Source organism: Antechinus flavipes, chromosome 5 (genome assembly GCF_016432865.1).
Source record: "Antechinus flavipes isolate AdamAnt ecotype Samford, QLD, Australia chromosome 5, AdamAnt_v2, whole genome shotgun sequence".
Classification (NCBI taxonomy): domain Eukaryota; kingdom Metazoa; phylum Chordata; class Mammalia; order Dasyuromorphia; family Dasyuridae; genus Antechinus; species Antechinus flavipes.
This window is the reverse complement of record NC_067402.1, coordinates 135,716,886-135,744,181: the sequence shown is the minus strand read 5'-3', so window position 1 is coordinate 135,744,181 and position 27,296 is coordinate 135,716,886. Positions and strand designations below refer to the sequence as shown.

The window sequence follows — 27,296 nt, the reverse complement described above, 5'->3', positions numbered from 1 at the left end:
TTGCACTCACTTTTGTTCCAACTTTTCCCTTTCCTCCCTCCCCCCACTCCCCCAAATGGCAGGCAGTCCTATACATGTTAAATATGTCACAATATATCCTAGATACAATATACATGTGTAGAACCGAACAGTTCTCTTGTTGCACAGGAAGAATTGGAAGAATAATGTTTTTAAATGCACAAAATAAATTACATAAGACCACAAAGGAAACCAAAGATTAATGAAAATAAAAATATATTTCTTCCCCTTCCAAATTCATGAACCCTATAAAATCTAACCATAGACCAGTTGGGGATCTGTGGCTCTCTGTTTTAAGAATCCCTATGATATGATATTTCTAGATTCCTGGGGAATTTACTACAAAAAGATAGGCTTCTACAATCCAGCTACTGAGAAATTTCCAAGACTTGTCATGGAGATTTTCATAAATTTGAACGGTAACAATTAATGGTTATAAGATGATAAATTTATAGCGAAAAGAGGCTATTTAGTTGAATACCCTCACTGGATAAATAAGGAACCTGAGCTCCAAGACTTTTATCTGACTTATCTGAGGTAGGTCTTAAGCATCAGAAGTGGAATGTGAACTCAGATCTTCTAATTCAGATATCTAAGGTTTGAGAGACCTAAATTGCAAAGACTACTTTTAACTTGATGAAAATCAGTCCTACTCTCTTACAAAAGTTAATTCAGTATAAAAAGTAGAAAAACTAAACTCAAGGAGAAATCAAAACAAGTACCATAGCTTAGTAGTCACATTATTTTACCTTCAAATCTTAATGCTATTTGATTAGTAGAAAACACTTAATAGAAGTTTACATCTCATGATTGTTTACTTACTGAGCTATTTTTCTTGATGAGACAAAATATGTTGCTAAGAATTCGGGCACACATGATGAGGTCCTTTTGCTCTTGCAAATGCATGTGAAGATGATGCAAAACAACAGGCAGAAGTATATATCTAGAATCTAAAAAGGAAAAAGTTATTAGTGTCACTTATTTCAGAAGTCCCACTAGAAAACTTATTACATTTCCTTTTTTTCCTTCAATAGTATTTTATTTTTTCCAAATACACATAGTTTTCAATATTCATTTTGTAACATTTTATATTCCAAAATTTTCTCTCTCTTACTTCCCACTTCCACAAGATAGCAATCAAATTGATATAGGTTAAACATTACATTTTCCTTGTAGGTTAAACACTATATTTTCCTTAAATGATTTTAAATTAGCTCCTGAAATAGGCATCTCTGAATACTTCAACATAAATATATAAAAATATTTTAGTATTTACTTATGTATTTTTTAATCATTTGCAAATGGATAAATGAATATATCCGGTGCTTTTAGGACTCTCAGTTTGAAGATCTGTTATGTTTTTCTAGTCCAACATAGTCCCTTTAGACAAAATATAGATAAACTTATGGTACTTGTTGGCAAGGATACTAACCCATAGAAAGCTCTGGCTCCATTTCTTTTACTTGCTATTTCTTTAAGTGTTCTCTTTGAGCAACACAGAATGATAAAAGATAGAATTATATAGAATGATAAAACTTATTGGAAGCCTTCAATCTAGTTTTCACAAGTCATTTAGTTTCTAAAAATTTCATATGACCTGCACACTTGATCCTAACCTCATTAACATATATCCTCCCATTTCTAACTAGTACTTCTGTCTCTTTATCTACATCAGAAGACTAATACAAAATCAAATAAAAATGTAATTCTCTGCATTAAACAAGCACTGTTATTCCACTAATCCAACTGGATTCTATGTGGAAATCAAGCACAAATGTAATGTTTGGAAATTTTCCTTAAGATACCAACTCAAGAGAACTCAGCTTCAGGTCTACTACCTAAGAGTAACATTTAGAAATCTACTATACTTAACTTTAAGAAAACCTAAAGAGAACTCAGACTTAGAGAATAAGTAGGAAAGTGGTTATTTATTACAGGATAATCTATTGTTTTATGAAGTGACAGACTGCAGGAGTCTTTTAAAAGGTGAATTTTCATGATAAATTTAAATATTTATCTAGAAACCAGAAGTTATTTGAAAGAGAAGCAAAAACTCAACGTGTTTGGGGTTACTGACAACTGCAATTCAGTCAGGAAGAAAAATCACCTCTGAAATTGTTATTATGTATTAATAATAATGAAGTTGATAACCAGAATATTATATATTCACATAACCCTTAGGGCTTGTAAAAGACTTTCTCCGCAGCAATCCTGAGTAGTAGGTTGTACAATATTATTATATTCATTTTATAGCTAAAGACAATGAAGACCAGAGGTTAAATCATTTAACCATGGTCACAGGGATTGATAAACTAGTCCTGAACCCATTTTTCTCTCCAATATGCAACAGATATGATCTATAAAAAAAGTAATTTATATTCTAAGAACATATCCATAGCAGAACATAAGTCAAAAAGTAAATAAAATCTATTTGTGAAGAAGAGGTAAAGCATATGGGTATATTGTCTACAAATTAACTGCTAGGTCCCTTCAAGGCAGGGACTCTTATTTTATTTTTTTGATACTCTTAGTATCTAGCACAGAGCCTGGTGCATAGAAAGAACTTAATAATGCTTACTTGTTTACTAATACTACTAACAGTTACATAATGGTTTTAAACTTTGAATACTGTCATTATTTTATTTTTTAAAAGGTCTCTACATAAGTTTTCCTAAGAATCAAAGAATTTGGTATTCAGAAATTACTTAAGCAATCCAATAACAAAATATGGAAGATTTCTTACGGAAAAAGTTTCTTAAATAACTATATAAAATAATAGCACCTGATAAGAATTTAAAACCTCTTCAGTCAATAAGAGCCAATAGACTACTGGATAAATGCAAATGACAAATGATAAGCTGAGGGATGTCATGCCTGTAGTAACCTTTAAAAAGCAAGAATTGAATAATTCACTCCTTATTACTTTTCTTGTGCCTCCTGGAAAGTATTGGAGAGTGAGGCAGGGATTTAGCTCCCCTAAATTCCATAGGTAATAATAGCAGACACACAAAAGAGTAGAGGGGCTACAGCTGCAGGATAGAGTAAAGGAGTCAAGACTGACATACCTTATAATACAGACAGGATATCTAGATGGCACAATGGATAGAATGCAGTCAGAGATCATCTCTCCAAGTTCAAATCCAGCCTCAGACACTTACTAGCTATATAATCCTGGGCAAGTCACTTAACCCTATTTGCCTCAGTTTCTTCAACTACAAAATGAGTTAGAGAAGGAAATAGCAAACTACTCCAATAGACAACCCCAAGTGGAGTCACAATGACTCAGTTAATCTATAACTGCAAAAGACAAGCTATTATTGATCCCTATAGTATGAGTTCTATTTCTTTCCTGAAGAGTAAATATCCCAAGTCAAAATTACAAAGCAGTACCAAAGGCCAAGATTTCTTTCTCCAGTGGTTAAAGGCAAAAGGAGGCAGGCAACTACTAAACGTTTGGGGGCGGATTGGAACTCGGTCTCCCTGACTTCAGCCTCACCATGCTACTGACTGAGCTGCCTAGCTGCCTTCCATTCAGGAATTTGGAAACTATATGTGTGCTTCTCTACTGTTGAAATCAATGGGCATACACTCCCCCTCCCCCCAATCAATAATGGTAGATATATTTATGAAAGAATGGACCCTTGGTTTACCAGAGAGATATTGTGCTTTTTATTATGCCATTTTTGTAAATACTTTTGCTTTGAACTCACTGAATCTGGTTGCTTAAAAACAGATATACATGGTGTGTTCTCAGTAGTTATAATTTTAGGAGTACACACCCAAAGGTGACCCACAACCTGTTAGTTCTTTGTTTGTTTGGGAGGTTTCTGGTGGGGAAGGGGAGTGTCAGGGGTGGAGAACATGTCATAAATGAGAACTGGGGAGTAACTGAAGAGGAATATCATAGATGAATTATCTCATTTGAGTCTTCCACCACTCTGGTAAAATACTAAAGGTATAATTTTATAGATTAGATAACTGAAGCTCAAGGTTAAGTTAAATAGCTACTGAAAATCAAAAGTGGAATCTGAGCCCAGACTCCAATTTCATTACTACATCTACTATATCATGCAGGCCCTTGTCTTTTCATCACTACATATGGTGTCAACCAATGCAAATTATCAAATTAATGTGCATAGGTATTACCATGATCAGGAGCCTGTCATTAGTTATTCTGTCTTCATTTCCCAGTCTTTCTGAAGGTCAAATTAGCTGACTGGTTGAAATGCTAATTCTTGCCTTTAAAATTTAAAAAAAATTGCAAACTGACCAAGCAAGGAAAATGCAATTTAAGCAAAAATTTTTTTCACACACAGATTGGTGGAAGTTAAAGGCTAAAACAAGAAAAAAGTTTGTTTGGAAGGTTCAAAGCATGATCAGTCAATTTCATATTCATCTACTCTGCTGCTCCTTAATCAAGGGAATAACATTGACTACAGTATGAAAAGCATGAATTTTAAAAGTTTATCCCCTAAGTGACTCTAAACACAGAGACAAGCTGATCTTTGCTTCCTTCAAGAATAGGACTCTGGCCAGGGATCCTATAAATCAGCATTTTGGCATGAGTAGGAATGATACTAAAATGAGTCGTGTGATCAGATCCATATGGCCACTACAGCTCATCCTCACCAGAAAGGGCATATAAATAAATTGGATGCCAGCAAGACACCTCAGCAGCTGAGACATGGCAATCTCACATGGAGATGATTAGAAACAAGATGGGCAGAATGTTCTGCTGAAGTAGATAGAACTCAAGAAGAAAGGCCAAGTAAACACAGAGAAAGAACTTTTTCCTGACTGAGACAACCTACGAATAGATTAGAGAAAGCCATGATTAACATCAAGTCTTCACAAGAAATTTAAAAAGTTAAGGAAAGGATGAACAAACTTCAAGTGTACTCTATTTAGAAAATGGGCTACCAATTCTTCTTTCCAGTCATGTTATCTACATGGGAATTCCTATTACAAGGAAAAAGACAACAATTTAAAGTGGGACATAATAGATGGCCTGTGGAATCCGTCTTCCTACTTTATACAGGATGGGCAGCATACAGTCAATGGTCAAAGGATACTTCCCGGAAAACCTTAATCTGTTTACATAAGTTCTGCCAAAATGTCCCTAAACTGTAGGTTGGGAGTCTATTGTCTTCCCATTTGAAGACAGCTAAGATAGGTCATGATAAAGAGGCTCATTATTGCATGATGGCCAAAAATGTTTTCCTCCCCATCTGGTTATATCACATCACGAGTCGACTATGAAAACAATTGTTGAGGATGGGTGAACAAATCATGGTACATGAATGCGATGGATTATTTACTGTACTAAAAGAAAAGAAAATTATGACAAATTCAGTGAAGTTTGAGAGGTTTATGAATTGAAGCAAACCAGAAGATAATTAACCCAATAATGCAAGGGAAAACAACACTGAAAGAGAGGCAAGGACCAGTTTTGGTCCAAAAAGACCTGTGAAACATAGCCCTCTCCTCTTATTGAAGAGATGGAAAGACTGATGAGCTTGAAATGAAGTATACATTGGAGCCCATAGTTAATATTAGTTTATTTTGCTTAATTATAATCTTTGTTACATGGGGAGATTCTATTGAGAAGTGACAGCAATATTTTTAAAAACATCAATAAAATGTTTTTTTAAAAAAATAAACAATGAACAGCCAAAGATTTTTCAGGTCACAAGGCCATTCCAAAATAGAATTTTTTTCATGTACTACATATGCAGTGGTAGATTCAGCCAAAACATACATAATCACAGGGACTGTGAGAGAAATATTCCAAGAGTGAGAAATCATCAGCAGAATAACTGTATCAACTCTATCTTACCAAGGAAAAATACTTTCAAAGTTCTTACACAGACATTATCCTTATAGAAAGGGTTTTCACACATGTCAAACATGAAAAGAACTTTAGAGATCATTTAAGCCAATCTCCTCACTTTGGAAACTGAGACTTTCAGAAGTAGTGACTTTGTTGAAGGCATGAAATTATTAAGCCTCATATGATTCTCACAACAATCCTATTGTGAGCTCAAATATAAATTTCATTTTTACAGTTGAGGAAGCAAGTTCCTGATTAAGTTGATACAGTTTGTAAATAACAGAACAGGAGCTAAAACCCAACATCAGGAGTTCAATGTTCTTACTCTACAAGTAGTGTCAAACTCAAACAGAAAAGGATCCCTGTTACATATTGACTCAGAAAACCACAAATAAACATAAGATATGTTCTATTGTGCTTAGTTGACTATTTCCTTGGGAGTTTTGCTTAACACCTGGGAGTGGATTTCACACTTCTGTACTAAATACCGTATTGCTAGAAAGAGGAGTATTCTTTTCTCATTTCTACCCAATAGGCTTACACTCTTTTATATTGAATATTATTTTTACAAATTTGATAAATAAGATCAAAAATTTATTTTCAGGGTGGTCCAAAATTTGTGAATTGTTATTTCAAAACGAATTATCATTTTATCAGTTGAGATAATCCTTCCACTGATGATCATCATCATTTCTTCACTCATAAGTAAATGGCCTATATCAATTACCTTTTTTCAAAATTATTCATCCCATGGTAGCCACTTTCTAGGAATGGGCTTTTTCTACTGTAGCAAGGCTGGTCCTCAAGAGAACAGTCTGTCACTGTGCTGAAATTTGAAGCTTTTTCAGCTTGCTAGGATCTGCCAGGATTTGTTTTCTGCTGGCATATCCTTCTAGAACTTCCCTCCCAACCTCCCACTCTTCCTCTTCTCCTCTCCCCTCTCCCTTTCTCTCTCTATCTGTCCCTTCCTCCTTTCTAGAACCAATTCACAGGACGGAGAACCTTAATAAGAAATAAATGAACCTATTTATGAAGAAGTAAAGTACTACACTTATTCACTGTGATTTTATCGCTTCTATGAGCAGACTCAGAAATGACATGGGATATTCTACTTTGTTTTGGCCTTATTTTGTCTTCCCTAAGGAAAAAAAAATGAATATAATTTGGAGCATATACATGACTAGTTACTTCAGTTTAGGCAAGAGAGTTAACATATGAGTTTGACAACACTTCCACTATTATGTGGGAAAATTCTTAAAATAATCCAGGAACTTGGACTTGAGATAAGTTTTTGGCAAATGCTTTCAAGATTCTACCTAGATGGAGATAATACAGCAGCCCTGAAGCAAGAATTTTCTCAATCTGGCAGAGCCCAATTAGACAGAAGTTGGTATGATATGAAGTGGATTGATGATAAGAAGAAAGTATGCAGATGAAATAATAGGGGTTTGCAAGTTAATTTATATATTATAATATATAATATCATATTATATATTAACTATTTTTACTTAAAGCTTATTTTCTGACCAATGGAAAATGTGCATTCTTTAAGATGCACACATTTGCATATACATAAAGATACACACACATATACATACATTTGTAGGTATATATATATATATGTCTGTACATTTTAAATTATCTTTTGTCTTTAATATCACATTTGTTTTTAAATACATTTTTCCCATTTTCCCAGCAATCCTTTCAAAGAAAAATTAAAAAGAAAGAGAAAAAAACCAAACAAACAAATCACTTATGCTTGACAATATGTGCAATATTCCATAAGCATCCCTACCCTGCCCCCTCACTGCAGTAAAGAGCAAAAGTTAGATTTTCACCACTTTTATCTAAGACTAATTCTGATCACTACAATTACACAGCATTCTCTCTAAACTTTCTTATATTTTATGGCCAACATGGAAAAATGTTTGTCAATATACACTTTAAAGCATAATTATCATTGTTATATTCAACACAATACACATTGTTACATAAGATTATTCCTAGCTGTTATGCTCAGCAAAATTCAGGAAGCAGCTGGAGTATATCTGGCATGGACTGCTTTAAGGCTTATCAGCTTCTTTAGCTCACATCTGGTTAGCAGCAAAGTTTTAAACCAGATCAGTTTTGAAAGTGCAAATGAAACTCTATAGCTCTTGCTGCAATAAAAATCAATATAAATTGCACCTTAACTACAGTTCTCAGGAAGAAAAGCTACTGAGCACCCTTGAAATGCAGTAAGCCTTTATTTTCAAAGCTGTTGCCAGAATAATAGATACCACCCACCAAAGATCCTTCTGGCATGTTATGGCATAGAACCAGAGGAGCCCATTAATTTATGGGAAGTAACTCTGAAATGTACTTTCAACATAACCTTTAGAGAAATTTACTGCAGTCTCAAAGAAAGCAACATAACCTGGTAGTAAGGATTGGTGGCTTTATTGGCTCAAAACAATAAAACCCCTTTAATACTTTTTTAGGAATTTTTTTTTTTCTCACTGGAAGGATTAAAAAAACCCAATAGGACCTTTTAGGCTTTAGAATTTTTTTTTTTTTAGTGCAAGCTTCTTATCAATAACATATGTTTAGCATGAATCCTTATGTCTACTTTTCTGTATATTAGCTTGATCAGTCATTCAATTATCCAAAAGTTGAACAGACACATAGGACTTTTACTTAAGAAAATAGCTTAGTTGTACCTGTAGATAGTTAAGTAATCATCAAGCATCAAGCAATGCAAAGCAAAACAGAAATAAATGTGAAGATCGTAGTTCAAATTGATTGATCTTGTAGAGGTTGTGAGTCTCATATCTGTCTCCGTGCTATTTCAAACATTATTGCCCTGTTTCAGGCCCTTATCCTTTCTTGGCTGGGTTATCATAACCTTCTCCTTGATCATCTCCCTGCCCACACTACTAACCAATCCCTTTCAATATTTTCCTGATTGCTATTACCAAAGCTTTCAAGTCACCAGGCTGAACCTGGCAATTTCCTTAAAGCCTGTAAATGCTGCAGATTAACTTCAAGATTCAAAACATTAAGTTTTGGAGCCCTTTATCTGGGTCCCTAAGGCTTTTCTGGCTTTCTCTAATGCCCAGACAGTTATCCTCTGGGTTTATCTCAAAGGAGAGAGATAAAATTTCCAGAAATTCTTAAATCATCTACAAATATCTATCTATTTATTTTGTAGTATAGGAGTGACAGGGGAAATGATTGGAAATTTGGACAAAAATCAAAATCTAGACAATACTCTATGGACCTGCTTTGTGGTCTGCATTTAACAAGATACAAATGAAATGAATGAGATGAACAACAACAAAAAAGCAACCTTAAAAAAAACAATGATCAAACGTGAATGACAATTCTATAGTGTCTTGTTAAAGCTTGTTCTTTCAGTCTCGATGCCTCTTTAAAATCTAATTAGCAAACTGTCGATGTAAAATATAGCTGACAGGAGCTAAGCTATAATTTAATTAATTTATAACAGATTTTGCTTAGAAATAACATTGAAAATAGTGAGTAAAGAATTTATCAGTGATTATCCAGTATTGTGCAAGGAAGAAAGAAAATAGAGCTGGTAGACATTTGCATTGTTATATTATAAAAAAGAAGCAGTGAAGTTATGCTGAAAATTTGGACTTCCTAATTATTACTAATGTAAACTTGGGAAAGTTGTTTTAATTTTAGGCCTTGGTTTTTTCATTTGTAACATGAGGAGGTTGGATGACCAACTCTAAAGCTAGCATTTCTATAGTGCTTTAAGATTTATAGCATTTAATAAATATTATGTCATTTTATCATCAAAACAACATTGGGGAATAAATATTATGATTGTTATTTCTATTATTTTACTGAGACATAGACGTAAAGTGACAATTTAGTAAGAGAATGAGGCTGATTTTGAACTCTGCTCTTAACTCCAGGCCCAGAACTCTAGCCATTCCTATATAATGGCATCTAATAGTAGAGTAAGGGAATTAATTTGTTTCTACAGTGGCCAGGGTAAAATAACCCACAAGACTATCTAACTCCTTTGTTTTAATTACCTATTCACTAGGCAACTACACTCAGAGCTGAAAAGCGATCTTTGAAATCATCTGACCCAATCCCTATTTGTAACACAAATCCTCATTAGTCATTCAGCCTCTACTTGAAGACTTCCATGAGAGGAAATTAATTCCCTCCTGATGCAGCCTGTTAGATTTTTGGACAATTTTAATATTTATAAAATTTGTTACTATCATCATCATTCTACCATGTATGTATGTATGTTGTATGTATATATGTATATAATTTCATTGGTGTGGGGAGTTCTAATGTGGAATCTATCAACACCAATCAGTAATTTCAGTGAAACTTAGAGTCTTGGAGAGAAACTTAAAGATCACTAAGATATTAAGTGAATTGCCCATGATTCTTACATCCCATATATCTTAGAGGCAGGACATGAACCCAGGTTTTCTTGATTCCAACTTTAATCCACTAGTCATTCAACTACTTTCCTATTTATTTTGAGATAAATTTTGACTCTCTATAACTTTTTTACACATTAGTTCTGTTTTTCCCTGTAGATGTTAAGCAGAATAAATCTAATCCCTCTTCCACTCATTAATATAGAGAGTACTACTTTCCTTCACAATTAAGGTGGCTTAATATCATTTTTGGGGGGTGGGGGAGTTCATCTCATACTGTTTGACTATTTTTCATTTATAAGTAACTAAATGATAAATAAGTAACTAAAATTACTAATTGTTGTATGGACTGCTACGTAGCAGTCCATACACCAGGCACTATGATAAGTACTGGGGATGAGACCAAAAAAAAAAGACAATTCCTGCTCTCAAGAAATTTGCATTTTTCCCCAAATAATAAATGGTCAAAGGATATAATTAGACAATGCTCAGATGAAGAAATCGAAACCATTTCTAATCATATGAAAAAATGTTCTAAATCACTATTGATTAGAAAAATACAAATTAAAACAATTCTGAAATACCACTTCATATCTCTCAGATTGGCTAAGATGTCAAGAAAATAGGGAATATGGGAAAAGTAGGACACCAATCTACTATTGGTGGAATTGTAAATGACTTAACCATTATAGAGAATAATTTGAAACTATTTCCAAAGGGCTATAAAACTCTGCATACCTTTTGATTCAGCAAAATTCCTAAAAAGTTTCTAAGAGAGAAGAAAGGAGCCACACATGCAAAAATGTTTATAGCAGCTCTTTTTGTAGTGGCAAGAAACTGGAAATTGAATGGATGCCCATCAGTTGAGGAATGACTGAATAAATGATGGTTTATGAAAATAACAATATTATTGTTCAATAAAAAATGATGAGCAGGCTGATTTCAGAAAACTCTGAAAAGAATTACATAAACTGAAGCCAAATGAAGTGAGTAGGATCAAGACAACATTGTACACAGTAATAACAAGATTATGTGATGATCAACTGTGATGGACTGGGCCCTTACAATGTGGGGATTCAAGGCAATTCCAATAGACTTAGGAATGGCAATGGAAAATGCCATTCAGATAGATAACTATGGAGACTGAATATGAATCAAAGCATAATATTTTCACTTTTTGTTTGCGTGTTTATTTCTCACAGTCTTTTCCTTTTTGGTCTGATTTTTCTTGTACAACATGACAAATACGGAAATATTCTTAAATCTGTATCAGATTGCTTGCTGCCTTAGGGAGGTGAGAGGTAAGGAAGGGAGGAAGAAAAATTTGGAATATAAAGTCTTACAAAAATGAACATTGAAAACTATCTTATATGTATTTGGGAAAATAAAATATTATTGAAAATTTTTATAAATATGTAACAAGATATAAAAATTATTGTAAGTACATGTACATATAGATAGACTTTTACATATGTACATTTTTGTAAAGTTGTGTTTAAATATGTACATTTTATTAGAAACTTTAATTTACACTAAGAATTTTAGAACACCAGCTGGAAAGTGGTATTTGAGCTGCATCTTAAAGGAAGTGTGGGATTCTAATAACTAAAGGTGAAAAATAAATATATTTTAAGCATGGGCAGTATCACCAAGGCTGAAAAAGAAGCACAATGTATAAGGATCAAAGAAAAGACCAGTTTAGTTGGATTGTAGAGTATTAATGTTTCCCACATTCTGAACTCATATAGTTGATTTTTTTCCTCCAAGTTTGCAGCTCTCTGGAAATCCATGACTCCAAGAGCAAAAGCATGATGGAGATCATTTGAATGAGGAAAAAAAGACCTAAAAGATATTTTTTATGAGTTTATTAGAGTATTGAGCCAGATGGAAGAGATGAATCATATCTTCCTAATACAAATTATAAAACTGTCCTAAAAGGACAGACATCTGAAGCCATATACATGTGTTCCTAGATGTTTTTTCTTTTATTTTAACCTGAGAAATACTAGGTCTATTGCCCACAATTCTGGTTCTCCTCTGTTATACATGTTGCATTATCTACTTTTGGTGTGTGTGTATATATATATACATATATATATATATATATGTATATATATGTGTGTGTGTGTGTGTGTGTGTGTGTGTGTGTGTATGTGTGTGTGTCTTTGGTCAAATTTCAGTGCTCTTGATCAGCTCAAGTCTCCTGCCAAGAACATTCTTCTTAGCTTTCCTAAAATCCATTTTTTTGACTCTAGCTAGAGGATCAATTCATCATTCTAGTGTAACAAATTATTGCTCCCCAAAGCTAAATCCTTTTCTTGATACCTCTCTGTAGCCAGCCATTCACTTTCTATGACCTTCTTTTCTCTTTTAAGATGATGACAAACCTTAAATTGATTTAGAGAGGAAAATTTCACCTAATGACTCTCAATCTTTCAATTTCCTACCCAAAATTTCAAAGAGAAACAGATGTATTTCAAATTCCTTTCCCTTCCCCCCCAGCTATAACATTTATATACCCTTCAAATGGCATCCGTTAAACACCTATCATATGCCAGGTACTGAAGATACAAATATCAAATAACTCCTCTCCTCCAAGAAGGACCTGACATTCTTCTGCTCCTCACATGAATCAGAAGAAGTGGACAATGGTTTGTGCACTATAATCTGGGTATGTTTTTTGAAACATCTCTGATGCTCCCCTATCTTGTATAAGATCGAGTTTAAGGTAAGTGAGACAACTATAGTATTCCTAGCAAAAGTCTGCTTTGATTGATAGTGGATTGGCCAGCTACTAAGTGACTAAGAATTAGCATGATCAGGAATGAGAGTGAGATGAAGACTCCCTGAGAGTGAGAAAAGTCAGGCATTCAGCTGAAAAAGAGAGAGTCTATTCAGCTAAGTTCAGCTAAGGGGAACAATAAGGAAACCAGAAATGGATCAGGGTATGAGCAAGTGAGAGTAAGTCAAGTAGGGAGAAGGACAAAGAAGGGGAAAACTAAAATAAGGCAGGTGGTAGAGAAGGCAGAGTTACTTAGGAAAATGAATGAATGCTGGTGTCAGGAGTTCTAAGGTGAAAAGAAGCAAGAAGAGTCAGGACAAAAGACAATATCAGAAAGGGTCCCCACGTTATCAGATTAATATCCCCTAAGGACCATCAGCTTGAGAAGGAAGAGCTTTTTCAGTCCTAAAGGGAATTTGTCCAATCAGGGTTTGAAGGCAAATGGAGCTGATATCCCCTAGTTAATTTTTTAAGGTAAGTCTAGGGGTCTGAGGACTGGACTATATGATTTATGAACCTTCCTTATCACTATATTTCTATGATCTTGATTTACTATTTCAGCTATTAAGTAATGTAAAGTGGAATCATATTTCTCGTCTTTATAATGGATAGAGAAGAGGGTAGAGGAAGGAGGGAATTTGGAAGAGGGAAAGGAAAGGTAAGTAGGAAAAGGAAAGCAAAAAGAAAAAGAAAATGAGACATGTTTCCTACTGCCTTCAAAAATCAACCTAATCTCTACTGGGTCTCTAGCACAGCATGGTAATCCTTTTATTCATCCCTAATCGATACTCTATTCCATTCCTCACAGATATACTTCAAGCCTCTTCTCTCACCATCCTTAGCTCATCAATTACTTTACTGATAAAATAGACTTAATAATGAACTCCATCTTCCCTTTACAATTTAGCTTCATGGGTCACAGTTGGCTACTGTCAAATTTAGAGGCAAGAAATCTCAATTCAAATCTAGTCTCAGAAACTGGCATAGCAGTGCTATGTAAGAATTTTGCTAATCTTGGATTTTCTCTTATTTTTATATTTGTCTGTTTAAAATTAAACAAGGTTGAATTATCTTTGGAAAAAACAAGTTTTAAAAGTTTATCTACATGTATATGTGTTTATGTATACAGAGAGAGACAGAGTCATGTATTATTACATATATCAGTTTAAAATTAAACAAGGTTGAATAATCTTTGAAAAAAGTTTTTTTAAAGTATCTACATGTGTATATGTGTTTATGTATATGGAGAGAGAGACAGTCACATACATTACATATAGATGCACGTATAAATAATACAAAATCCAACAAAGTGGTAATGACTTTGTTCCCTATTTTTCTCCTATGCAGTGTTAAAAAAATATTTTGTTAATGTTTGTAGCAGCCCTGTTTGTAGTGGCTAGAAACTGGAAAATGAATGGATGCCCATCAATTGGAGAATGGCTGGGTAAATTGTGGTATATGAACGTTATGGAATATTATTGCTCTGTAAGGAATGACCAGCAGGATGAATACAGAGAGGCTTGGAGAGACCTACATGGACTGATGCTAAGTGAGATGAGCAGAACCAGGAGATCATTATACACTTCGACAACGATATTGTATGAGGATGTATTCTGATGGAAGTGGATTTCTCTGACAAAGAGACTTAACTGAGTTTCATTGGAGAAATGATGGACAGAAACAGCTACACCCAAAGAAGGAATACTGGGAAATGAATGTGAACTATTTGCAATTTTGATTTTCTTCCCGAGTTATTTTTACCTTCTGAATCCAATTCTCCCTGTGCAACAAGAGAACTGTTTGGTTCTGCAAATATGTATTGTATCTAGGATATACTGCAACATGTTTAGCATATATAGGACTGCTTGCCATCCTGGGGGGGGGGGGGAGGAGGGAGGGAGGGGAAAAAACGAAACATAAGTGATTGCAAGAGATAATGTCGTGTAGAAATTATCCTGGCATGGATTCTGTCAATGCGAAGTTATTATTAAATAAAATAAAATTTATTATAAAAAAAAAAAAAAAATATTTTGTTGATGCTGCTTTTGCCAGTGAGTCAATCTACTGTGTCCCACTAGCCTACCCTATATTTTCTCCTCTGTAAAACAGGGATAATAAAAGAACATACCTCCTAAGACTGGTGTGAAAATCAAATGAGATAATATTTATAAAGTACTTTCTAGCACAGTTCCTGATCTATAATAGGTGACTAATAGTTCATTCCTTTCCTCTATCCTTCCCACTACATCCCATCCCCAGAATGAAGCCCTGCTTTGTAACAAATATGTATATTCCAGGAGTTAAAAAAATCCCACTACTTTGGCCATGTCAGAGAATATATATCTCATTCTGCATCTCTAGTTCATTACTTTATTTTTTCCTACTCTTTTAAAGAACTTTTTATCCTCTTCAGGTAGGATACCAGATTACATTTCAAAATTTCAATGGTAACAACTTCAGGCAGAAATTGTCTGTATTACCAGACAGTAAATTCTCTAAAGACTATGTATAGGTTACCTCTTAGAAAAATCTTGACTGGGGGGCCTAATGTTCTGTACACAAGAGGTGTTTGTGTGTATGTATGTATGTGGTCTGCAAGTCACTAGAACAAATGCCTTCGTTTAATGTTATTTTGGTCTCAAGAGGAACTATTATATTCTATTAGTAGAATAGGAAAACATTCCTGGAACTATTTCAGAAATCATTTCTCATATTCTCTTTTCTCAAAAGTACTGTTTATATGCTTTTTTATCCCTGTTTGTCTCCATGTCAATGTGTTTCGGCCATCCTGTGGATCAAACATGGAATTGGTACACAGTCACACACAAAGGACTTAATACTCACTAGCATCTCATCAGTACCCAGTCTGCAAAATAACAAGCAATAGCTCAACTCATGATCAAGAGATAATACCAATTATTTGTAAAACTAATCCATCCATGTGCCACATTTATCAAAATGGTTAATTTGACACCAAAAAAAAAAAAATGCCAGATATCTAGGATCCCAAACTTTCTGAACAACAACAACAGCAAAAAAAATTCCTAGGAAGAGATTTGTTTTCATAGAATTAGCCCCAAAATGCTGATTTTTTAGAAAACAATGAAACAAAAAACCCCTTATTTGTTTTCTTTTTTGCATTTTACTAATGTCTTTCATTATACTAATTTTCTATTCTTTTTTTTCATAAGATTTGAAAAAAATCTTTCTTGATGCTATATTTAAATTTAAAAATAAAGTTTTAAACACAAATCTGCAAGTTTGTCATACAAACCCAGAATAAAGCAATTGTGCTTAGAGTTCATGAAGTCTTCATTAGGGTTTATTCTTTTAGGACACAGAAATTTTGCCACTCACAGTTTTAGCATAGATAAAAAAAATTTAACTTTGATATTCCATATCAATGATCCTTTTATGAACTGGGATTTTCAGAATGTTTTCATAAGTTCCTGCTGACCTGTAAATTCAAGACATGATAAGTATTCTAGAGAGTTTGTTTCACCCAAGAGTGCTATCATCCTACCAGGGTTGGTATATAGCTGGCTTTCCACTGTTTTTCCAATACACTGAAGTTTCACAGCTTGAAGGGAGTCATCCACATGCATGATTGTTGGCAGACTGCCCAGAGTATCATGCACTAAGTTTGCTACCTCACGAACATCAAAGAGTTTCAACAGCTCAGAATACACTGCCGGGAAGGAGCTCAGGAACACAGCCTTAAAAAAATAAAAAGAAATGGAAGAGGAAGGGAAAAGAATTAAAATTAACCTCAAATTGCCATGTGAAATGAGTTTTAAAATTTCAGTGTTCTGAGAGATTAGTTTAAGTATTTTTAAATGCTGGGGCAGGGAGTGATTAGAAAAAGTGTAGAGCACCCTAAAAGGAAGAGATAAAATTATCTGTTGTTTTTTTTTTTTTAAGTATTTGCTAGAGCATCAAAAGAACTGGGAAATTTGGGAAACTTACCAATAGCTGTAGAATGGTTGGGAAAAACAGTATCAGCAGGGGGCAGCACTGGGATATGGGAAAAACATCAATCCACAAGGCAAGGGATCTAATTTCTAGTTTCAGCTCTGCCAGTTGACTAGAGGTGTGACTTGGGATAAGAAGCTATCCCTTCCACATCTCAACTTTCCCCACTGTGGTTTCAATATTTTGAGAGTCAGCATAGGAAATTAAATGAGAATTTGAGGAGAATTTTGTGGAAGATCCAGGATGTCACATGAAGGTCAGCAAATGTTACAGAAAGTTTAGAAATTCATAAAACAAATGCATAGTATTACATAATATTAACACATTTTTGTATTTTTATATCATTAATAATTTAGACTTCTCTACTGCTACGAAGGGAGGACTAAAAAAGTTTACAGGAATTTTCCAGCTCTCAGGGTGCCATTCCTCTAACCCCTACACAATGTAGAAAGAAAAACTGTACTAACTTCTCAGTTCCTAGTATTTTGCCTCCCTGAAGAATCAGTTATGAAGAAATGAGATAATACATATGAAAGCACTTAGAATACTATATAGCACCATATAAATGTAAGGCATTATTATACTTCCTTTAAGAGTTAGTGAACTACCTCCCACAAAAAAAATCCAAAAACATAATTAACTTGGGTAACCTATTCAGATATACTTATTCTTAATACTTAAGCTCTCCAACATATCATCAGCTGACAATCTAAAGAACTGATTTTAAAGCTATAAAAAAAGGCAGAGTTCCATCTGTTTCTTCCCTTCAGATTGGAGGATAGTACCCCAAACTCCAGACTTCTGTGTAAGGAGAGAGCTCAGCTCAGAAATGCCTCATTTCTCACCTGGTTGTATTAGTCTGGAACTTTTCCACCACTCCCCTAAACTTGTGTACCTCCTTTTAAAGTTTGACATCAAGCTGTCTGCCAGTAATTGTAACCTGCCCCCTAGATAGTTAGGAAGTACATAAGTACTATAATAAGTACATAATCTGTGGCTGGAGGTCAGGAGATGAAAAAGCAGTTTGGGGTTTCCAGAAAATAAACTATATTGACTCTGGTGAAATTCCTACCACAACAATGATAGAAATAGGCTGTCCAAGGAGCAGCTAGGTGGCTCAGTGGATAGAACACCAGCCCTGAAGTCAGGAAGACCCAAGTTTGAATGTGACCTCAGACACTTAAGACTTCCTAGCTGTTTGACCTTGGGCAAGTCACTTAACCCCAATTGCTCCAGGGGGAAAAAAAAAAAAAGAAGAAGAAGAAAAAGAAGAAAAGAAAAGAAATAGACTGTCCACCCACCAATATCCTTTTAGGCAACTGGAAACAGTACTAATGCAACTCAATATCTTTTCAATTCCAATAAAAAAAAAGTTGAAAATAAGCAATCAAGTTCTGCTATTTAGGACTGATGGAATGAAAAAAAAAATAAACCTATTCTAAATCATGACAAGTACAGCTATAAACTGAAGCTCATTTAAGTTTCTATGTAAAATAAATTGCAAACACCTTTTCTCCCTATTCAGCAGTTGATAAAAATTACCTGTGACTGAGATAAAGCTCCAGAACCTTTGCTTTCTTGGGAAAGGAAAAATCGTACTGACATAAGGAGCTCTTGAATGCAGCATCGAAATTCTTCTTCATTTTGACCACCAGTGGCAAGAGAAAACAGTCTTCGAGATTGAACTATATACTTAAAAATATATTCCTGTGCCTAAAATTGAAGGAAATAAAAATAAAAAAATTTACATCAAAAAGAAACTTGGGCATCTTAACAAATGGTACACCTCTCTTTCCCCAAGAGACTGTTCAAAAGTTGTTCAAATGAATTAAGGGTGGACATTTATAAACCTTATTCTAAAATTTAAGACCTAATAGATATTTTGAACCTTGTCATTTCAGAAAGGATTTTCCCCAACACCCTGATGAGATTAAAAAATGTTTCCCAGAAACACTATATATGACTCAGCCTGGCAAACTGAATGGAATGCTGAATATGGAGTCTGAATTAGCCCGCTGTCTTCTGACATGCATACTAAGTTCTCTCAGTCATTATTTCCTCATCGATAAAATGGTGATCTTTGCAATACTGACTTCAAAGGATTGCTCTGAGACTCAAATGAATGGGTATACAAAAAAACGCTTTGTAAACTTTAAAGCTTTAAGGAAGTATCAGCTGTTGTTATTGGAAAACCCATTTCTTCAATTGAATTTTATTTGGAAATGTGAACATCAAAAGAAGATAACATGAACGTTAATCTGGAATATATTTAACAAAGAAAAGTTAACCTCCCATAAATGATTTTGTCTTCATTACATTTTTATTTAATTTAAGATAGGGGCTTTTTGTTCACTACTAAAGTAATTTAGTAATGCTGCACAGTAATTGCTTTACAAAATGTTAATGCCCTTTGAACTTACTTTCTAATGTTAGACAGCATGATATAAATAGCAATACTACCTTGTCTTAATTTGGAATATCTTTCTTTGGATAACCAGATAAATTTTAAGATTATATTTATTTTTTAAAAAGATTTTCCCAATATGCTTCTAAGTAAGAACAAAGATGCAGAATTAATAAGTGAGATGTGTGTTTATATGTAGACATTCTAAGAGACTAACTGATAATCACAGATCTTTTGAACCTCTTTATCTTCACTAATTCACTCTATTTGATGTGAAAATTCTGAGTTTAATGATTTCAATATGGTTCCAGAAGAGGATGTGGGTACTAGGAGTGAAGAAATAGGATCTTATTATGTTTCTGTACTATATATGAGCATCACCACTTTGTTAAATTCTTTCTTCCCACTAATCCAAAATAATCCATAGATTCTGGGAAAAGTATGATGAAATAAAAGCTCAAGGAATATTTAAAATTCTTAGCTTGGGCAGAGCCATAATTTTAAAATCCCAACATTAAATGACATGAACATGAGCTTTATTAATTACCATCAATCCCTTTCCACAAAGGAGAAAGTTTTGTTTAGGGATTTTGTTAGTAGTGATATATTTACCTTTAGAACTTCCTGGATGTGCTCCTGTCGTTCTGCTTCTGTTATTCTGTCCACATACCATTTAAGAACTTTAATAAGATCTCTAAAAATAGAGGGAAAATATGCAATGCATGTATTTTTTCCTAACTCTAATAATAATTAATAATAAATGTATAAGTCAAATACCCAAATTAAACACCTACTGTGATTGTTGGAAGGCTTCTTTTCTTGTCAGTAATATCACTAATAGATGACTTTGGATAATTACAGACCTTAATAGATCCTTAATTTTAGAGCTGTCATGTTACCAATGAGTAATCACCCCAATTTCCCCTATACAACTCTGCAATCTCATCATTTCTGCTAAAGACACACAGAGAAAAAACTCTACCTTAGTTTTTCCCCTCTCCCCCAAAATACTTTGGATTTTCTTTATGCCATTAATTTATTTTATTTTTTTTATTAAAGCTTTTTATTTACCAAGCATATGCATGGGTAATTTTTCCAACATTGACTCTTGCAAAACCTTTTGTTCCAAATTATCCTCTCCTTCCCCCACCCTCTCTGCTAGTTGGCAGGTAGTCCAATACATGTTAATATGTTAAAATACATGTTAAATTCAATATATTTATACAGTTATCTTGCTGCACAAGAAAAATCAGATCAAGAAGGAAGAAAAAGAAAAACTGAAAAAGAAAACAAAATGTAAGCAAATAACAAAGTGAGAATGCTATGTTGTGTTCCACATTCTGTTTCCACAGTTCTCTCTCTGGGTGTAGATGACTCTGCATCACTGAACAAGTGGAACTTGTTTGAATCATCTCATTGTTAAAGAGAGCCACATCCATCAGAATTGATCTTCGTATAGTCTTATAGTTACCATATATAATGATCTCCTGGTTCTGCTCATTTCACTTAGCATCAGTTCATGTATGTCTCTCCAAGCCTCTCTAAAATCATCTTGCTGGTCATTTCTTATATAACAATAACATCCCATAACATTCATATACCATAATTTATTCAGCCATTCTCCAATTCATGGGCATCTACTCAGTTTCCAATTTCTTGCCACTACAGAAAGGGCTGCCACAAATATTTTTGCACATATGGGTCCTTTTCCCTTTAAGATCTCTTTGGGATATAAGCCCAGTACTAACACTGCTGGATCAAAGGGTAAAACTTTTTTGAGCATAGTTCCAAACTACAGAATGGTTGAATCCGTTCACAATTCCACCAACAATGTATCAGTGTCCCAGTTTTCCCACATCCCCTCCAACATTTGTCATTATCTTTTCCTGTTATCTTAGTCAATCTGACATGTGTGTAGTGGTATCTCAGAGTTGTCTTAATTAATTAATTTGCATTTCTCTGATCAACATTGATTTGGAGCACTTTTTCATGTGGCTACAAATAGTTTCAATTTCTTCATCTGAAAATTATTCATATCTTTTGACCATTTATCAATTGGAGAATGTAAGCCTTTAATTTTGAATTTTTAAAAAAAACATTGTTTTTAAAACAATTATAGTGAAACAGGGAAGAAAAAAAATATTAGATTTGTTCGCCAAGGACTTGAATATGATTCCCAATCCTATCATCTGTAAAACTTTAGCCAAATCACTTGTCCTTTTTGGGTCTGTTTATTAATTTATAAAAACGAGAGAATCAGACCTCTAAGGTTCACTCCAGCTTTAGATCTTTGATCATTCTCATGAAAAGATTTTTGGAGTCTCCATGCTCTAAGCCACATGGATACTGCAATTATTCTGCCCTGTGTCATTGTGATAATATTACAAGTTCTTCATTACTACTAAGTCCTCAGTAGCTGAATTTGGTATCTTTCTTGCTATGAAATCTGTTCCCACATATGAAGACATTATTTATTTTTCTAATTCACTGAGTCATTTGAGAAAATCAAAACCAACAAAAAACAAAACAAAACAAAATGGAAAAGCCTAAACAATTAGCCTTATAATCTTTGAGGACTGAGCTCTCAGGACTCTTGTTGCCCCGACCCTGTCCTAAGGCCTCCTGTGACAGGCCTGACCCTAGAGCCAAGTGCATCTTCCACATGGAGGTATGGTATGTTGTCTTTGGGCATACATATTCCCTACATGTAAACCTCTCTGCTTACGGTCTTTAGGTGTGATCATTCTTCTTACTTTGGAAATGGAAATGGAAGATTTCATGCTATTTTCATTACTATGTCTTTCTTTGAGCCAACTGTGCCCTCTGGCTGTCTATTAAAGGTAAAACTATCAGTGATGGCTCATAAATTAAAATTTTAGGGATACAGTTGCACATAGCACCTTCAATATGGGTTAGCCATTCTGTGGGGGACCTCTCCTAAATGTTGTGGAGCTGGGAGAAGCCAAAGAAATTAAACTGCCATTGGGGATAATGCTAAAGAACTGGCACTGAATAAATTAATACTTCTAGAAGTATAATTACTAGGTTTTAGTAACCAGTCTTTTTATTGACACAACTTTCTTTTCCTGGCAGATGAAAAAACAAACAAACAAATTGACCCTTTTCTTCATAATCTCAAGACCCCAGAGGGTAGACTCTTCAGTCATCTGCTATTTCATTCTACCTATGGCTAACAAAGTCCATTTTTTCTTACAACATGTGCCAAAGTTAAAACTCCTTCCTTCCTTAGCTACTATTGAATCAGACCCCTTTATCTCAAACTCATCTCTCCAGATTCCCTATTCTCCTCTATTTTTCAGTTCCACTTCACTAGTTGGATCCTTCTGGTCTATCATTAACATACTTCATTTTATTTAAGACACCTCTCTCTCATTTTCTACTTCATAGACTTCATGGAAAACTTTTTTTTCCCCAAATCTACCAACATCTATGGTCAACCTTTCCAAGAGGGACACCTCTTCTCTCTTCTCTGCCTCATCTCTCACCCCACACCAAAATACTAGGCCAAGAATATATTCCTTGGACTTCACCACCAATTCCACAACAACTCTTTCTTGCTATCTTTTAGCAAACTCCCCTCCTCTCAATTGTCTATATAATTCAGTACATACCATCCCCTCTTCTTGGAGATATTATACCTTTGAACATCCCTTCTCAAATATCTTCATTAAACATACAGCCTTCAAACTTCCATATTTCTCTGGAGGCTACTATAATCCTTCTCGCTAACCAGGTTTCTAAGCTAGATATCATTGATTTTTTTTTCTCTCATATATACCAATATTCAATGTATCCCCATTTTTCAATACTGCCTCTACTCCTAGTTCAACTCCCATCACTTCTCTTTTGGTCTATTACAATGCTATAATAGTTTCTTTCCTTCTGATTTCTCCCTCTCCAACCCATCCTTCATATCATTGCCAAAGTTTTTCCCAAAGAAAAGGTCTCACTGATATCATCCATCTGCACAAGAATCTTCAATGGCTCCCTACAACATTTGGGATACCAATGTCTCTGTTCTGAATTAAAACTCTCTACCAACTGTCTCCAAATTACCTTTATGGAGTTATTTTAAAAAGCTTCCCTTCATACCATGTGTCCCAGACAGACTGGCTGTTGACCAAACTCAGTCGTCTACCTCCTATCTCTGTTATTGAACAGGCTGTTTCCTATAAATGGAATGTTCTTCTACCTCATCTCTGCTTCCTAAAAGCTTAACTACCTTCAGGGACCAGCTCCTTCCCTCCTATTTGAAATTCTTTGCTCATCTGCCTTGTTAAGATTTTTCTCCTCTCTTTAAATTAACTTATATTTATTTGTGTACACTTTGTACCCAGTGATAATATAATCTCCTTGAGTTTCTTATTTTTGTTTTGTAATATCTTACACAGATATGAATTAATGAATGTTTATCAAGTTGAATTGAAAGTAAGGAGTAATTCATAAGTTTTGATTTCTGCCTTCAAACCTGGGCTCATTTAATTTCTTATGCCTGGAAAAGCTCCTTTGTCTGTAAATCTGATAAAAATTTTACCCATTCTTTAAAGATTAGTTTAAATTACAAGTACTCCTGAAGTCTTCCTTTATATTCCCTGGCCACATACTTTCCTAATATTTACTGAAAGGGCCAATTAAATGCCTTAGGAGCATGCATTTCACTTTGATTTAACAATTAAGGGGATAACTTCTGAAAGAAAAATGTGATGGACAGCCTCATGATATCTGGTTCAGTTCTAAGATACATTCTAAAAAGAGATGTGCCTTAGAAACTATGTGGGATTAATAGTGAAATCTAGAGACACTAAAGCAGTTGTGCATATAGTGTGTGTGTGTATATCTGTGCACATGAGGTCCTGTATAAAGGACATCAAATTTCCCAAATGCATTTATTTTCTCTGTGGCTTTATGTAAGCACATCCCAATATTTATAGGAATATTGAACTTGATGCTAAAGAGTGCTTTCATTCTTTATCACAGAATTCTAATAGTGCTGCACAAAATTAATTTCTATAAAATCAAAATGTTTTATCCAAGGATACAATTTTGACAAAAGACATAATTCCATTTTTTTAAGATTTCTCAAAATTGCAATTTTTACCTTGAGTGGGGGTAGTCACAGGCTTATAGATTTAAAGAAGGGACCGCAAGAATATATTAATCCAATTCCTTCATTCTACATATAAGGAAATGGTGACCCAAATCATTTCAGTGGCTTTCTGAAGACAACACAGGTTAAGGCAGAAGAGTCAGAAGTTGAACTTGGGTCCTCTAACCCCCAATCCCATATTTTTTTCTTCTTGATCAATATGGCTATCAATATATAGATCACAAAGTCATTTAAAAAGGTCAATCTCTTCCCTCTCAGTGAGGAGTGAATAAATGGAGATGTCCACTAGACAGATGCTAAAAGGGTTATTTCAAAGACAAGATATAACAGGGTTGCCTGACCAGCCACAGTCTCACAAAATTCCATGGTACTTTGTCTGGTTAGAAATGATTGGCCCACTACCTCCCTAGCTAATCTGAAATGTGGCTAATTACCCTTCTGCTCTCTAAATTCCAATTCCAATTTGTGCTTAGGCAGGCAGGTAGAGCTGTGAGAACAGCACTGACCTCTCCCTGATGCTGCTGCATTTCATCCTGGGCATAAAATCACACTGACAGGGAAGCAAGCCATTGCCCATCGATTCAATTAGACACAAAAATAACTTGCCTCATGTAAACATCAGAGGAGCACATTTCAACACATAAGCCAGGAAATGGCCAAACAAAGGTACTCATGTGTCAGAGTATTCCCATTTCCAATGCGTATTATTCTGTTTGGAAGCATAATGTGCTCTATATTCATAAGGCAGCACAATAAAAACAAAACATTCCGAATGTTATTTTGATGCATAATTTGAACTGGCAGTGTATGTGTACACTGAAGAAATTGGGAAGAAACAGATAAAGTCTAGATCAGATGGATGCATGTCTTAAAGCTATACTCAGGCAGAGCCAAAAATGTCAGTCTAAGAATTACTCCCTATTTTCTTTTCCCCCCTTCTTTCTTTCCTTACTGATTTCCTATCTCTCTGTATCTTTTTCATTCCTATGTTCTTTCCTTTCTTTCTTTTTCTCTTCCACTTGAACTGATGAATGTCAAATTTTGAATATAATATAATATCTTTTAATCTATAACTACTCTTCTGTAGTAAGGTAGGTAAAGCAAAGACTTGATTATTAAGAATTTTAGTTTTGGTGCAAATCTCTTAGGTAGTTAATGTGTGCCACAGTACTAGTCCTGAAATTAGGAAAACTCATCTCCCAAAATTCAAATCTAGTTTCACACACTTCATAGATGTGTGAGGGCAAAACATTTAACCCTGTTTATCTCAGTTTTTTCTTCTGCAAAATGAGTTAGTGAAGGAAATGACAAACCAGTCCATTAGCTCTGCACAGAACACCCCAAATGGGATCATTAAGGGTTGCACATAATTAAAAAAAAATTGAATAACAACATTGAAAGTAAAGCTTTGAATTGTATTAAAAGTCAAATGTGCACTTCTATTGAATCAAAAGGCCTAGATTTGAGCCCCAGATTTTCCATATTAGCTGCATTATATGCCTCAGGTTAATCGTGTTACCTCTCATAGGGTCAGTTTCCTCATCTGTAAAATGGGAAAAGTTTAGACTAAATTATCTTTAAGGTAGCATTCAGCCTTAACAATTTGTGATTTTGTGGGTAAAGGGCTATGCTAGATACTGAAGAAGAAAGGCATTTGCTACTTGACAGCAATTATCCAGTGAGCAAGTAAGGGGCAGAAGTTAGCCAAGACATAATTTTTCTGTGACATCTATTTTATTGTACCATAAGTTCTAACTGAATGAAAAGGAGCAAGAAATAGCCCTCACAACTACCAAATTTACTTAAGCAGATATGGGAGAGAAGCTTGTTTTTCCTCTAAAAGTTAGTCAGTATTATAAAACTGAAAATAAATGTAAATTCTCACCTTACATTGTAAGATGACAAATGAAAAATTAAAAGAGAAAAGCTTTTAATGTTTTAGTTCAAGATGAAAATTTCGGAAGCTATTTTTTCCTTGGGAATTGAAATAAGATGCAACCAGATTTTTTCAAGTTGTTGTTTTAAATTAGACTCAGACTTTGGGAATATTATATGTTACCCATCATTTTTTCCTATAATGCCTTATAAATTTACATCCATATAGCTGGTATTGCTTAGAAGGACTAAAAAAGGGATGTTTTCAACCAATTAAAAGATAAAAGACCTTACCTGTATGCAAGTGCCCCAGCAAAATGACTTTCAATGTAAGTATCCATTACAGGTTTGAAATGATGAAATTTGCTATCTTGCAGTAAGTTTATTATGTGAACCTGAAAGAAAATTGAGCTTCATTAAACTGATGCAAATCAAGTTCCTTTTGATGCCTGTAATTGAACTGTTATGCTCTCAATTTCATATTTCTACAATGTTTCATAATAGTCATGACTGGAAAGCAAATTTATTAATATGTAATTAAGGAAAAATTTTATACTCACCAAAGAATCAAACACCTTTGACCCATATTTTTGAGAATTTTCATCTAAAATTCCAAATAAGGTATCCAGAGTATCTTGTAGAAACTGTTTTGCAGATAAAAATGAAATTAATAAAATGTTATTTTGTCCTTTTTGGGTCCTTCCATACCCTTTTCACAGATACTTTTTTTCTCTGAATTTCTTCAAAAGGGAAGAAAAAAGTTTACCTTTACTATCTCTGAGCCATCAATTTCTTTTATTTTGGAGAGGCAGCCTGTTATCTTGTCTGGATGAGTTCTCCATTTTAGAAGATCGAGCATATCTCCTATACAAAAA

The 27,296-nt window shown here is 34.3% G+C and overlaps 1 protein-coding gene across 7 annotated transcripts in view; it reads right to left on the bottom strand.

Annotated features, from left to right (window-relative positions):
• DOCK4 (dedicator of cytokinesis 4) overlaps nucleotides 1–27,296 on the bottom strand; it is a 506,986-nt gene that overhangs the window by 135,775 nt on the left and 343,915 nt on the right. For all 7 annotated transcript variants that reach the window (XM_052001087.1, XM_052001089.1, XM_052001090.1 and 4 more), the window contains exons 18-24: nucleotides 27,188–27,285; nucleotides 26,982–27,065; nucleotides 26,716–26,816; nucleotides 20,031–20,112; nucleotides 18,557–18,727; nucleotides 16,566–16,758; nucleotides 841–968 (exon numbers count right to left, since the gene is read on the bottom strand). In XM_052001087.1, the coding sequence (XP_051857047.1) occupies nucleotides 841–968; nucleotides 16,566–16,758; nucleotides 18,557–18,727; nucleotides 20,031–20,112; nucleotides 26,716–26,816; nucleotides 26,982–27,065; nucleotides 27,188–27,285 (857 nt within the window). The remainder of the gene's footprint in view (nucleotides 1–840; nucleotides 969–16,565; nucleotides 16,759–18,556; nucleotides 18,728–20,030; nucleotides 20,113–26,715; nucleotides 26,817–26,981; nucleotides 27,066–27,187; nucleotides 27,286–27,296) is intronic.